Genomic DNA, 15,470 nt, shown 5'->3' with positions numbered 1-15,470 from the left:
TATAAAAAGGCGAGGACCACTAAGATTTGAAAAATGTGGTAGACCTTCCTCACATTTGGATTCTTGGACACTCACACTCCCTTCCAATGATAAATGCTCAACACCATTAAAAAAATTAATATGACAAATTTGCCCTTCAAAAATCGAGGCTACTCGTTCAACATCTCTATCTCTCTCTCTCTCTCTCTCTCTCTCTCTCTCACACACACACACACAAACACAATCCTCCCCACCCGTTGACTATCCGCTCAAACTTCCACCCTCCAGCCATCACTCGTACACCGCCACCGCCACCGCTCCCGCTCACAACTTGTTCTCGGGGGCGGCTCTCTTTACATGTTTGAAGCAGTTTCAGGATGTGATGGGTACATAGAGAGCTCATTCATATACAAAAAAGAATGATCCACAAATCTGAACCTAAGGAAGCTTGATTCTAATAAAATAAAAGCAAAAAAATTTCTCAGCATTTTATCATTTGGTCCATACTTATTCCATACTTAAATTCACCACCCATCAAATGGCATCATAATATTTCACACTAGCAAGAATATGGAGTTGCAACTGCAAAAAAAAAAAAAACTTTTGATGGACAGTAAGATCAAAGCTCTCCGTGGAGTGGCGATACAATGATTCAATTGCTGTGAGCGCAAGCGTAACAAGCGGTGGCTAAGAGAGGGGAGGTTTCAAGGGATGATCAATCGAAGGATTCAGAGTTATGGAGGAAAAGGGAAACCAATCATATGTCGTTGAACGAGAGCGGCCCTCGAGAACAAATTGTGAGCAGCGGCGGCGTACGAGCGGCGATTGTTAGAGGGGAGGTTCAAGGGGATGATCAACGAGAGGGGAGGATTGAGAGAAAGAGAGAGAGATGTTGAACGAGCAACCCCAATTTTTAAAGGACAAATCTGTTCTATCAATTTTTTTGTAACCATGTTAAGCATATGCCATTGGAAGGGGGTGTGAGGGTCCAAAGATGCAAATGTGAGGGTGGGTCTATGGCATTTTTCAAATCTAAGGAAAGTCCTTATCTTTTTGGTAAATCTTGGGAGAAGTGAATGTCTTTTGCTCTTAATATTTTAATAATTTAAAATTTTTTTTTAATAAAAATTGTGCTTATGCACTATGCTCTACAAAATCAATTTTATAACTAAATTATTTAAAGTATTAACGCACAACTTGCTCAATACACTTACAAAATAAAACGTGCTTGTTTATAACCCTCATTATCTTTTAATAATCTTCAATTTCCTATCACATAAATTTTCAGATATCATACTTTTGAGCAAAACAGGTTCTTAGACAAACAATGCAATGAGTATGGATGTCACGTGCTGACCAAAACATTATTCTTGGTGGGAATTAGAATCAAGCAACTTTGTAGAGACTTCTAGGAGTGGAATAATAATTTTTATTGGCAATTGACAATATTGGATATTTGGATGGTTCAATAAAAGAATAACATTTTCCATTTTAGATTTTCTAGTGGACGCCTAGCTACAACAATAACAAAACCAAGTCTTAAGTCTCACTAAATGGGGTAGGCTATATGAATCATTCTCTACTAATTTATGTGATCATAAATCATTTATTTTGACAAATTCAAGACTATTAAATTCTTACTCATGATTTCATTTCAAGTTATTTTAAGTTTATCTATACCTCTTTTACTACCCTCGTAGTAACTAACTCACCCTTCCTTACTAACGCACAATATGGGCTACGTTGTAAGTATTCAAACCGTCTGAGTCATCCCTCTTTTATCCTATCTTCTATAAGAGATATACCTAACTTACCGCGAATATGTTCATTCCTTAATTTATCTTTCAATGCTATACTACTCATTCATTTAAGCATTCTCATATCGACAAATTTTACTTTTTGGATATTCTATTTCTTCGTCTCCCAATATTATGATTCATATACCATAATTGGTCTTATAGTCGTTTTATAAAACTTTCCTTTTAATTTTAAAGGTATTTTACGATCACAAAGCACACTTGAAACATTTCTCCATTTTACTCAACCTACTTTAACTTTATGCATTACATCATCTTCAATTTTTCCTTTAACTTGCATAATAGATCTAAGATATTGAAATCTAAAAGTGCTATTTATTTCTTCATTATCAATTTTAACTTTATCTCCAATATTTCTCGTACCATTACTAAAATTACATTTCATACATTCTACCTTATTTCTACTTATCCTAAAACTTCTAGATTTCAAAGCTTCTCTTCATAACTCTAACATAGTCTATACTTCTCCCATAGTTTCATCAATCAATACAATATCATCTACAAACAACATACACCATGGAATCTCATTCTAAATGCTCCTAGTCAGTTGGTCCATCACTAAAGTAAAAAGTTAAGGACTCAAAGCATATCTTTGATGTACACTTATGGTGATTGGAAATTCTTTTGCTTCTCCATCTGTAGTCTTAACACTAGTCATTACTCCATCGTAAATATCCTCATTGACATACGTACACCTACTATATACAACTTGTTTTTTTTTTTTTTCTAAAATCCACCAGAGAACTTCCCTAGGCACCCTATCATATGCTTTCTTTTAGTCAATAAATACCATATACAAGTCCCTCTTCTTTTCCCTTTCATTAATCTTCTTAAAAGATATATGCCTCTTATGGTAGATCTCTTAGGTATAAAACCAAATTAATCTTCTGAGCTCTTCGTTTCTAGCTTTAATCTTTATTCAACTGTCTTTTCCAACAGTTTCATCGTATGACTCATAAGTTTAATTTCACGATAGTTATTACAATTTTGAATATCTCATTTATTTTCATATATAGGTATTAAAGTATTTTTCCTCCATTCATCTGACATTTTCTTAATTTTTATAATTGTGTAAATAAATTAGTTAACAGTATAATTTCGTTATCACCTAAGCATTTCCAAACTTCAATTGAGATGTTATCCGTTTTTATAACTTTTTCATTTTTTATCTTTTTTAGTGCAAAATTAATTTCATTAACTATAATTTTGTAAATAAATCTCATATTTTTAATTTTTTTTCCTCATTTGTCAATTCTAAATTTAAGCTTTCTATTTGGTTTTTCATTAAACAACTTTATAAAATAACTTCTCCATCTATCTTTTATGTCTTCATCTTTAACCAAGACAATATCATCCTCACTTTTTACATATTTTATATTTCCTAAGTCTTTATTTTTCCTTTCTCTTGTTTTAGCAAATTTAACTATATCTCTTTCCTCTTCTTTTGTATCTAATTTATCGTACAAACTATTAAATGATTTGTGTTTAGCTTCAGTACTTATGACCTTTTTTGGCATCTTGTTTCGCCTCTTTATACTTTTCAAAGTTATTCATGTTTCTACATTTCTGTCACGTTTTATATCAAATTCTTTTTGTCTTTATGGCTTTTTGGACATCTTTATACCACCATCAACTTTCTTCGCTATTCAAGAATCTTCCCTTTTATTCAACTAAAATTTTATTTTGCTATCTTTTTAATAGAGCTAGTTAATCTACTCCAAAAAGTATTTATATCTATCTCATCCTTAATAGTTCAATCCCCATTTTGATTATTTTATCTTTAAATTTTATTATATTTTCTCCTTTAAGTTCTATCACCTAGTTCTCTCACACTGTCTAATTTTATCATTTTTTATCCATTTTTTTAATACATATATCTAACACTAAGACTCTATCTTGTGTGATTAGCTAGGCTTTCACCTTAAATAACTTTACAATACTTGAATGATAAATGATCTACCCTCCTAGTTAAAAAAAAAATATTTGACTTCTATTTTATCCACTTTTAAAGGTTATTAAGTGTTCTTCTCTATTTTTAAAGCAAATATTTATAGTAATAAAATTATATAACATAGTCAAGTCTGAGATCATCTTCCTAGGCTCATTATTGTCTCCATATCAATGTCCTCTATGTATCCTCTCATAACCTTTATTATCCCTTCCAACGTGTCCATTCTGATTTCCTCCTATGAATGTTTTCTCAATCCCTAGCATATCTTGTATAATATTGTTCATATCTTCCCAATATTGTCTTTTAAGATTTTCAACTCAGCCTACTTGAGGAGCATAAGAACTAATGATATTTATTATTTTTTGACCTAATACCATCTTGATTTTTACAATTTTATCCCCTACTTTATTTACATCAACAACGTTATCTTTTAAATATTTTTCTACAATAATTTCTACTTCATTCTTATGTTTTTCTTTTCCAATGTACCAAAGTTTAAATCCTGATTTATCAATTTCTCTACTTTTCTCCCCCACTCACTTAGTTTCTTAAATCTTGTACGCCATTATTTTATTCTGCCATTATTTTATTCTATCATATTTTTTTTTGAAGTTCTAATTATGAAGATGTCATAAACTCTAAAAACCATAAATCTTTAAATTTAAACCCTTTTTAAAAGATGAAATGGTCTTTGAAGTAGAAACCTAAAACCTTTTTAGGGGGGAGGAAATGGCCCTTTGAGTAGAAAAGTTAGGAATCATTTTTATTTATTATTATTTTTTTAATGTGTTTGTGACCTATTCTATTATCATTTTTATTTATTATTATTTTTTAATTGGTGCAGGCATTGCATGTGAGGTCATTGACATAACCATCTCAAAAAACCGAAATTACAGTTATAACCCTACATGCATTCAATCATTCGGTGGCTGATTTCACTCCTGTCCACGAATTTTCCTCCCACAGTAACACGTGTGAACGTAAGGAAAATAACATATAAGACGACACTCATATTTTCATGAGTGTTCATTATTTTTATTTTTTACTGAATAAAAATAGTAATTAATGTTAGAATAATAAAAATAAAATTTAAAAATATTGAAGATTTGATAAATAAATAAATAAAATTTTATCGACCCTTTTTGAGGTTTTAAAATTATATATATCTTTCTTGATATTTACTAAATAGACATAATTCTTCTCTTAAAAAACTTATTTTTATTATATAAAATATAAAAAAATTTTTGTGTATTTTCATCAAATTTAAATGAAGGTGTCTCAAATTTTTCAAATCCCATAAAGGTCACTAAAATTCTTTTAATTTTAAAAAGTAATCACTAAGGTGTTAATATGTATTAGGGTAAAAGACACTTACCTTCTTTGAGTTTTGACAAAAAGATAAATACTTTTCTTGATATTTTAAAAATATCATAGACTTGTCCTCAGATTTTAAAAACATTACAGACCTTTCTAGAGGTTAATCAAATTGTGATTCAAACGGTAGTATGAACTGTAGGATTGCCTCTCATGAGATTAGGTGTTCAAATCCTCCTGGGCTCATTTTCACCCCTGAACTCCTGAATTTACCCTTCATTTAGAGTTGTGGGATTAATTTCAAGAGACGCAGGATTAGTCACGTGAACCTTAAAACGGATATATGGATACCTAGTGGGTAATTTTTTTTAAAAAAAAAAAGATAAATTTTTTTTAAAAAAGTTTATTTTTTAAGAAAAATATATAAGAAGAAATTTGAATCATGTTAGCAAGCTTAAAGAAAATTTCTGAAATTTTTTTTAAAAATTAAAATTTTAGAAGAGATGATTATCTTTCAACAAAGTCTTGAGGAAGGTAAGTACACTTTGCCCTATTTTTTTAGCTGAAAATTTAAATTATTTTGTATTTGATGGGGACGTAGAAGTCTTTGTCGGGCGCAAAATCAAATGCCTGCTTTGATGAGATTTGAAAATGATTATTTTTAAAAATATTATTAAAAAATGATTAAGCACGCATGCTTCTAAGTTCTAACCATTACAAAGCTTTCAATACGACGCCGTATCCCCTCTCAAACACACACAAATTCTAGATCCGTCGGTACTGTTCCAGAACTTTCAGTAGGACCTTTCTGTAATTTGACGAACTAGACAAACAAACAAAGCTACCAGTCAGCGCCTCAGGCACTTGCTTACCCAGCACCCCACTAAAGCCACATATCTCTGGCCAGCCCAGCCGAAACTGATTACGTCACACCATACGTTTCTCACACCTTACGCGCGCACTCGCGCATGTGAATCTCATCCGCCGACTACCGAGTCCAATCGAACCGTGTTCCCCAAGCCGTGCGAGTCTGCGACTGCGGGCTCGTGGGCCCGAACCATGGGCCCAGACAGTGAGCTGTGGACTCAGGAGATCCACGTCCAACTCTATATAAACCCCAAACCGCTCCTTCTCCTATCGTTCGTTTTTGTGTTTATATATAGCGAAGGCGTAATATAGCCCCCAACCATCTCTTCCGATTCTCTTGCGAAAACCTCTTCAGACAGCCAACGCTATGTGCCCTTCCGGAAGAAGCCCACGGCCGGCGGCCTCAGCCGCGAAGCCAGATTTCCGCCCGGCGTTCGACGTGCTCGACGCCGACCGTGACGGCAAGATAAGCCGGGAAGATCTCCTGACGTTCTACGCGGGATACTCCGGCCCCGGTGCTGGCGACGATGACATCATTGCGTCGATGATATCCGTCGCCGACTCGAACAAGAACGGATTTGTGGAGTACGAAGAGTTCGAGAGGGTCTTGGATGGCCGGACCGGTCTGGATCCGATGAGTTGCGGCGGCGGCGGCGTGATGGAGGACGCGTTCGGGATGATGGACAGAGACGGCGACGGTAAGGTGAGTCTGGAAGATCTCAGGAGCTACATGGAGTGGGCGGGGTTCGCGGCCTCCGACGACGATATAAGAGCTATGATTAAGCTTGGCGGTGGCGATGAGCGCGACGGCGTCTCCTACGACGGTCTTATGAAGATATTAGGCGCCGTCGATCATGTCGGCTAGCCAGTACTGTTTGATCGCGCGATGATCAGATATGAGCAGATTTTGATTTCCTTTTGTGTTTTGTGTTTTTAATTTACGCAAAATCAATGAATGAAATTATGTGAGATATGGACGTTGTAGATTGTCGCGGTCGATGAGAGAATCTCCGTCTCCAGACTACTACCAACCGCGTGTAAAAGCGCAAACAAGAAATGGCGTCGTTTATGTTTTTCGGTCATTTTTTTCACGTTTAACTAGCAAATTTTTTTTTCTTAACAATTAGTTAATTCGCCTTTTAACGTATTTTTTTTTTTTTTTTCATCATTTTACAAAATGAATAAATTTTGAAAATTTAATGCAATTACACAGCAATAACTATTACATGTTTGTATAGGTGTTACATTTTTTTAATTCGTAATTAAGATGAAATTAATTAAATATATATTTTTAATATAGCAATATAATTATTCTACATACTCGTGTTAAATAAAGTATACTAATAACTTTTCTCGTTGAAACAATACTAAAATAAACATGCATCTTGTATAATTCTTAAATTTTTTTTTTGAAAGATCATTATTTATGTAGTTAATTAAATCAAACATCTTTAAAAATGCAACCACGCAAGTCTAATCCTTTACATAGAAAGAGTAATACTATTTGATCATGGGTTTGACACCATTGCGAGCACTTGCATTAAAATTTAAAATCAAAATAATTGAAGCAGTATAGATTTCACCTAATTTATTCATTTTGTTTCTGTATTGTAAACTCATAATATTATGTGAGAATATTAATTGATGTTTGTAAATAAATTATCGTTTTAAAGGTCAATTAAATTGAAGGTTGGAGAAAAAAAAATTTTCATTTCAAGTTTGCGAAATCAAGAATAGACTCGGAATATATCCTAATGACTTCGGAGCGATCTTATAATGTATATATATATATATATATATATCCTAATTAAAGTAATATAAATTTTTTCATAAAATAAAGACTCCGAGATTGAAGCCGGACCTCGGTCTAACACGTGATGAACAAAAGATTTGAAGGCGATGAAGGGTGTGGCAGTGGTGAGCTGGAGTGGGGCCGCATAATGTGTGATAAAGATGAGTTGGGCAGCTTAATTTCAACGCCCATCCCAAATGCCAATCAATGCCAGAGCGAACAGATCCCAGTCCATATTCCCCCAGCCAATTGGAAAAATACAACACTCCCAATCCAGGCTACACCCTGTTTGGAATCTAATTAAATTATCTAATCATGGTTTACACCACTAAGATTTGAAATTAGTTAATTTCATTTTTTATGTTTCAAATCGTGCATCAATAGAATATTAATTTGAATTGACGTGCACCAGCGCAATCTAAAAGTATAAATTATTAAATTTTGAGTCAATTAATGTCATTTAAATTTTTTTTTAAAATTTTTATCAATTTAAGATAGTAATAATACACTTGAAATATTAATTAAAGTGATTTCTTTTAGCATAAAAAAAATTGCATTTAAATTTGATATACATTCAAAATCTTAAGCTATTAGATGTCAAATCAAATCATGTAAAGAAGTTACTCACTTTATTAAAATCTTTTTAAAAAGAGATAATTTGTGAACTTTTTAATAATTTTTAGTCCCATAGAAAATTAAACTTTTTTATCCATGGATGCTTTAGAAAACTATGTAAAGGTTAATCAAATTGAACACATAATTTTAAAATATATATATTTTTTTTAGGCTAATGAAAGACTTAATAGAAAATATATAACCTATGCTTATAATATGTATTTTACAATATTTATAAAATTTTGATTTGATTTAGTTGGTTAATATATTGTAAAATTAAAACCAGAATGATAAAAAAAAAAAAAAAAATTAACACTGTGTTCAAAAAGATGTTGAATTCAGATTTATATTGAATTTAAAGAAAATGTAGCATAAAATTATATTAAAATTTGTCAAAATTTACTGAAACTTAAATTCAAGACTTAAAATCTATGCTCGTAAATATAGTGTAAATGAAACAATTAGATAAGTTAATTTTGAGTTTGGCTCGTTTGATTTTACAATTTTAGTAAAAAATTTATGGCCAGACTATGTGACCTTTCAATAAAGTTTTATTTAAGAAATGGCTAATGATTTTAGGAGGAGACTGTGGGTGAGACGGTGAGAGTGTGGGATTACGGAGGATGACAAATTGAAGGTTGATGTAAAAAGATGAGATGCATTTTGTTGGCTTCACGTGGTGTAGGTCGTAAGTCATTTATCACATGATAAAAATTATTATTATTATTATTATTATTATTATTATTATTATTATATGAGAAATTGATTGCATATTCAAATTGATTACGTTTCCAAAGAAAAAAAATGAATGAATTATTTTTAGAAGACGCTTGTGGTAGGGGTGTAATTGATTCATAACAGTTGGATTATGGGATAGACTGAAATTTGAACCGAACTTTGTTATTTTTAATCTTAGTGATCCAAAACCAAAATTGAACCAAACTTATTATCCCCTAAAGAACCAAACATATGGCGATTCGATTCCAATTTTTTTTTAAAAAAATTTAACTAATTTTTTTAATATTTAACAATTATTCAAGGCTTTCTTCATAGTTAACTAGTAATGGTGAATTTCTCAATCAATCTTGAGAACATATAAGAGCCTACATAATCTTAAGAGTTAATGATGTTATGAAAGAATCAAGAACTCGACCTCTGTACTAAATGCAAACTTAAAAGCAACAATAGTTATGGGGACAATCAAAACATCACATGCTACTTGTGAAAGGATAGGTGTTGAAATTGGAGAAAAAATAATTTTCTCTATTGATTCTTGAATATTACAAGGATATATATATATATATACAGGAGAAAATTAAAAAATAGGAAGTGTAGTTTTCTAAGATAGAAAGTATATATATTTCTCTAATACTCCCCCTAAAATTGGAGCATGAAGATCCATAATGCCCAACTTGCGTGATAAGTATTGAAAATGTTCACAACCCAAAGTTTTGGTGAAAATATCGACAAGACAATCTATTTCTATATGTTTTGTATGTTCACGGAAAACTAAATTCTGGACAATGTGAAGAGCCACTAGGTTGTTACAATATAAGAGCATAGGCTGGGAATGCGGTACTCCAAGATCATTTAAAAGAGTTTTGAGTCATGTAAGTTCACAAGTAGTGGAAGCAAGTACCCGGTACTCAGCTTTGGTGGAGGAGCAAGACACTGTAGTTTGTTTCTTAGTGCGCCAGAAAATCGGACTAGTACCCAACTGAATGAAAAACCCAATGGTAGAGCGGCGAGTGAGGGGACAACTAGCCCAATCCGAATTAGAATAGGCTGAGACTTGAAGAGTGTTGTCAGTAGGAAAAAATAAGCTCTGTCCTGAAGAAGTCTTAATGTATCGAAGAACACGTACAACAGCATCATAATGTGGTCATCTAGGCTGGTGCATAAATTGACTAAGAATGTTGATTGGAAATACAATATCGGGACAAGTGATGGTGAGATATATCAAACGTCCAATGAGTCGCCGCAACAAGCTTGGATCGGAGAGAAGATCACCATTAGTATTATTGAGCTTAAGATTTTGTTCTATGGGAAAGTGGGCAGGACGAGCACCAAGATGACCGCTATTAGTGAGGATGTCAAGAGCATATTTTCATTGATTAAGAAATATGTCGGTGGGAGAGCGAACAACTTCGAGGCCAAGGAAATATTTCAATTTGCCAAGATCCATTGATGATAATACATGCCTAATTAAAACTAAGCGGTCCCTTTAAGATAAAAGCTTAAATTTCCAACCTGCTATCTTTATCCTCAATTTAGCAACTAGAGGCTCTAAACTACGGGTTGTAAGACGACCTGATACCAAAGGAATACTCAAGTATGTAGCAAGGAACCCTCCTTCCACAAAGCCAGTCATCTTTAACAAGGATCGCTTCCGAGCATAAGCATTTCTCTTTGACAAAAAAATACTTGACTTGTCTTTATTTATCATTTGGCCAGACCAATCCTCGTATTTCCTAAGAGTCTTGATAAGCATTCGAATGGAACTTCTCTTACCATTGACAAAAATAAAAATGTCAACCGCATAGAGTAGGTGAGATACCAAAGGCGTCCCACGAGGATGATAGCAAGCCCCTATCTTATTCCCCATAACATTTTTATTTAAAATCCAAGAAAGAACTTCCTATAAAATAATAAACTGATAAGGAGATAGAGGGTCTCCTTGGCGAAGCCCTCGAGAGGGTTTAAAGAAACCTTTATAAGTGTCATTCCTTATAATGGAGAACCAAGTAGAGGAAATACATTCTACCATTAAACCACAGAATCTCTGGGAGAATCTAGAGCTTTTCAAAATCAAGTTTAAAAAATTCTAATTGACCATATCATAAGCCTTAGCCATGTCTACTTTGATCATTATATTTCCACCATTAGACTTCTTATGCAGAAAATGAACGATTTCTTGTGTCATTGTAATATTTTCAAATATACTTCTACCGGGAATAAAGCTCCTTGCTCTGGAGAAATCAATGCAGACAATAAACCTGACATCCTTTCAACAATAATTTTTGAAAAAATTTTGTAGATAGCACTACAAAGACTAATAGGCTTGAAACTGTCCAAACTCTGGAGATTCTAAACTTTTGGGATCAGAACAATGTAAGATGAAAAATAAAATCTAGGAAGAGGAGACCCAACAAAAAAATCTCTAACTGCATCGATCACCTCTTCTTTTACAATATCTCAACAATCATAGAAAAAAAAAAAGCCGAACAAAAACGATCCGGACCTAGGCTACTATTTCTCGAGATAAAAAGAATAGCATCCCTTACCTCCACCTCAAACGGAGCATGACAAAGAGCAATATTCTCCTCTTCGAAAACCATATGAGATATAATATCATCAAGGTAAGCTATTCGATTGGGTCTTGCACCGGTTAGGAAAGTTTGAAAATACCTTTTTGCACCCTCATGAACAGCCTCCATAGAATCCAACACTTTTTATTCGGAAGCTTCAATGAATAAATCATAGTCTTCTTCCTCTTTTGGTTCACAAATGCATGAAAGAACTTTGTATTATTAGCCCTGCATCCAACCACTTCTTTTTGGCTAGCTAAGAAATATGAATCTCCTCCCTCTTTTCCCAAGCTTCCAACTCGAGTTTAGAAAGGAAGAAATTTTCCTTAATTTCTGGTGAATACCCTTCTTCAAGCTGAGCCTCTAGAACCTTCATACTTTCCTCCAGTTTTTTAATGTTCTGATACACATGTCCAAATACCTGCTTGTTCCAGTTTCAGATTGCAACTTTTGTATGCTTCAATTTAGCAGCAAATCTAACTAAACTCGTGCCATGGGATTCCTCCCTCCAGGCTTCCTCCATGCAAGACTTAAAAGACTAATGAGTGTTCCACATATTCTGATACTTGAAGAAAGAAAGATCATACCGATGCAAATTTCTATCAAACTGAATAATCAATAGGATAATCTGAAGTCCTATTTCCATACTCAAAATAAATATTTAGCAAAGATTGAAGAATAGTCGAATTATAGAGGACCCTATCCAGTTTTGCCCAACTCCGAGAATTTCCACTGTGACCATTACACCAAGACATGTTGCTACCAGTAATAACCAAATCCATAAGACCACAGTTGTCCAAGCAAGTATTAAATTCCTCCATAACGGATAACGACCTCGTATGACCACCAATACATTCCGAATATGAACAGATGATATTAAAATCTCCCACCACTAACCAAGGGAAATCATCCCTCGTTACAAACTCCAAATCATTCCAAAGTTTCCGACGATCTGTTCGACGACATTTTGCATAAACAAATGAAACCAAGAAATTCTGGTCCACAGAACTAAAAATACCCGAAATAACTTGATCAGACATATGTTGTAACTCAAAGTGCACTTCCTCTTCCCAAAACATCCAAAGTTTACCTCCCACTGATGCATTCGTACAAAAATTCAAAAAATTTTAAAAATCGGCCCATTGTGACATCAAACTTTCATAAAAAAAATGGCTCTGAAAGAACTAAAATAGAAGACGAAAATTTTCTCATTAACTTTTGTAAACGGTTTTTAGACATTCCTAAACCCCGCACGTTCCACACTAGAATTGTATTAATCATGAATCAAGTTTCTTTAGATGGGTAATAACTCGTTGAAACTTCTTCTCACTTTGCCCATTAATATCCTTCAACTTAACAAGCGGAACATGTAAAACATCATTCAAACAATAGCCTTTTTCCAATGGAAGTTTCTCCAAAGTATTTGTCTCCACCTCCCTATCTGATTCACAATTATGTAGGACATACTTGAGCATGATTGTATACTCTTGTTCCAAGATTTCTGAAACCATGTTACAAGATGTCATCAACTGATCACGCACTACTATAACATCTTCCACTATCAACATATCAGCATTGAGAGCACCCAGGACTGGTTCAACAATCTTCTCCCTCTGCTCAATCTCATACTATTTTGTATTCATCTACAAAATCTCCACTTCAGGCCTCAGTTCTTCAGGAACAAAGTCCCCCTCTTCCATCTCACTTTGCATAACTGTCTCAACCACTAGCAAAATTTGTGATGTCATTGCACCTTCTTGAACATGATCTACCTCTAAAGGTTCTTCAACAATGTATGGATTTATCAATTCTCTCTAAACTTCTTTCCCTTTATCTAAATGCCTCACACGCCAAACTTCTTGTCAATTTTCTTGTCTAGCATTTTTCGTATCCTTACGTTTATCCCTAATTTTCTGTTTCCTTTCACCCACTCGGTATACCACCTTTGAATGTCCTTGTTTATGACATTTCTCACAATAAAATCCTTACTTTGCATACCTCACTTCTTGCCAAATTTTCTAATTTGTAGAAACAATAATTGGGAAAGCATCCACCTGATCTGCCAATAAATCCACCTCCACGCACACTCTCGCACCCATAGCCCTAGTTCGGTTAAGCGTAACATTGTCAGTTCCTAGATATCGACCAAACATAGTGGTTAGAATCTACAAACAATCAGGTCTGTACATGTGCATCGAAAAATCAAGGAGAAAAAACCATTGAGGGGCCAAGGATGGTTCCTGCTTCAGATTGAAATCCTTTGTCCATCGAAAAAGGCAAAATGGAAACCCAGCCAAAATGCTTCCTTTCACGAGACCATCCATAAAGAAAATCTTGTTCATTATTCATCTAAACTAGTACATGATAATCATTCATGAAACTAATAGAAGAGATCTTCGAAAGGTCCCAAGACTTTATGATATTCAAACGAATAACATCAATGAATGGCCTAGAGCGCAAAAATTTCAAAACTAACGCAAATCAAAAATCTTTCGCCACTTTGTTCATCTCAGCCTCAGAGAAAATGAATCCAATATCTCCATCTCACCAATTGTCTTATGCTATTCAGTTTGACTGTATTTGAACCAAACCTGTTGAAATAAATTAATAACATGATGCCATCACGTGAACTCCAAATCTCCAACGGCACCTTTATGTTCCAAACTATTTGGGACCTATTTGCTGTAAAATACGTGGCTGCAGGCTGCAAGAGAGAGCCATTTCAAGGTTTTGTTCATGAACAGCAACATCGTCCTGCCGCCAACCACCACGACCAAGAAGCACGGGGTGATCTTCTTCCACACGTTGTTGCATGACATCGCTGCTTCACCCACCGCCTGTGCAAGCAAGGACCACAATGCCAGCAAATCTACGAAAAATGAAAATGGTAACTTGTATCACAAGTGCAATGGCAAATCCGTTGGATCGTGAGATCTCCCTCTTAGTCCGCTCAAAATATACTTTCTCTATGGTTGCACCCATCTATGGTGAAGAGACATTCCTTTTCAATCTACTCAAATTTTACTGTTTCAAGGGTTTCTCTCTACCGCATCGTGAGGAGATTTGCATCACAGGGCATTGAGTTTGGGTGTTTGGGACCAAAATCCTCTATTCTTCATCCCTACATTTTTTTATGCTTTGAATTTGTTTTTATTTTTCCTCTAAATCAAGTGTGAAAATGAATGAATGAATGAATAAATATATGTTATATTATACTAGTCTGCTCTATTGAGAAAATCTTCTTGTTAGTCCTCGTCTCTATGCATCCACTCCACCACACACATATTCAGGACTAATAATGAAGACATGCAAGGAAAAAGTCTTAGTGTTATCATGATGACCAATTCAAAAAATTAAAAAATATATATGATTAAATTATAATGAACAAAACTTAGTGCAGCATAATTACCTAAATGTAAAACATGTTCTTCCACTTAAGCTAATAATAAATCAAATCATCACTCCTTTTGGACACAATAAATCATTTTTTTTTTACATAAAAGAAGATTACAAAAAAGCAAAAAACTAAACAAGTGAAACCCCTTTTCCTCATTTATACAATTGATTTCCCAAAATAAAAAGAAACCAAGAGCATAGGAAGATAAACTCTACTATATCAAATGAATTGTCTATGAACAAGACAGAAATTTATCAATTTACTTAATTGCCTAAAAGTAACTTTGTTATTATAAAAATAATTTTTTTTGCTTTAATTATATTTAGTTCAACCAAAGAACTAAACGAAAAAATAAAACAAAAACTACAACTCATCCATTGATTAAATAAATGGATGAGGGTTCCCACAAAAAGCATATTCATCACATGCA

General features: G+C 33.7%; 1 protein-coding gene across 1 annotated transcript; it reads left to right on the top strand.

Annotated features, from left to right (window-relative positions):
* The first annotated feature begins 6,009 nt into the window (after nucleotides 1-6,009).
* LOC131150557 (calcium-binding protein CP1) lies at nucleotides 6,010-7,010 on the top strand. The gene has a single exon (XM_058101357.1). It carries the CDS (start codon nucleotides 6,296-6,298, stop codon nucleotides 6,791-6,793), a length of 498 nt encoding a protein of 165 aa, XP_057957340.1. The 5' UTR covers nucleotides 6,010-6,295; the 3' UTR covers nucleotides 6,794-7,010.
* The last annotated feature ends 8,460 nt before the right edge of the window (nucleotides 7,011-15,470 follow it).

The sequence above is a fragment of the Malania oleifera genome, chromosome 3, assembly GCF_029873635.1.
Source record: "Malania oleifera isolate guangnan ecotype guangnan chromosome 3, ASM2987363v1, whole genome shotgun sequence".
NCBI lineage: Eukaryota > Viridiplantae > Streptophyta > Magnoliopsida > Santalales > Ximeniaceae > Malania > Malania oleifera.
The sequence above is the reverse complement of the archived record's forward strand: the minus strand, read 5'-3'. Positions and strand labels throughout refer to the sequence as shown.

Bases quoted from the DNA above. Each gene is read 5' to 3' on its own strand.
- LOC131150557 (XM_058101357.1), top strand. From the start codon at position 6,296: ATGTGCCCTTCCGGAAGAAGCCCACGGCCGGCGGCCTCAGCCGCGAAG.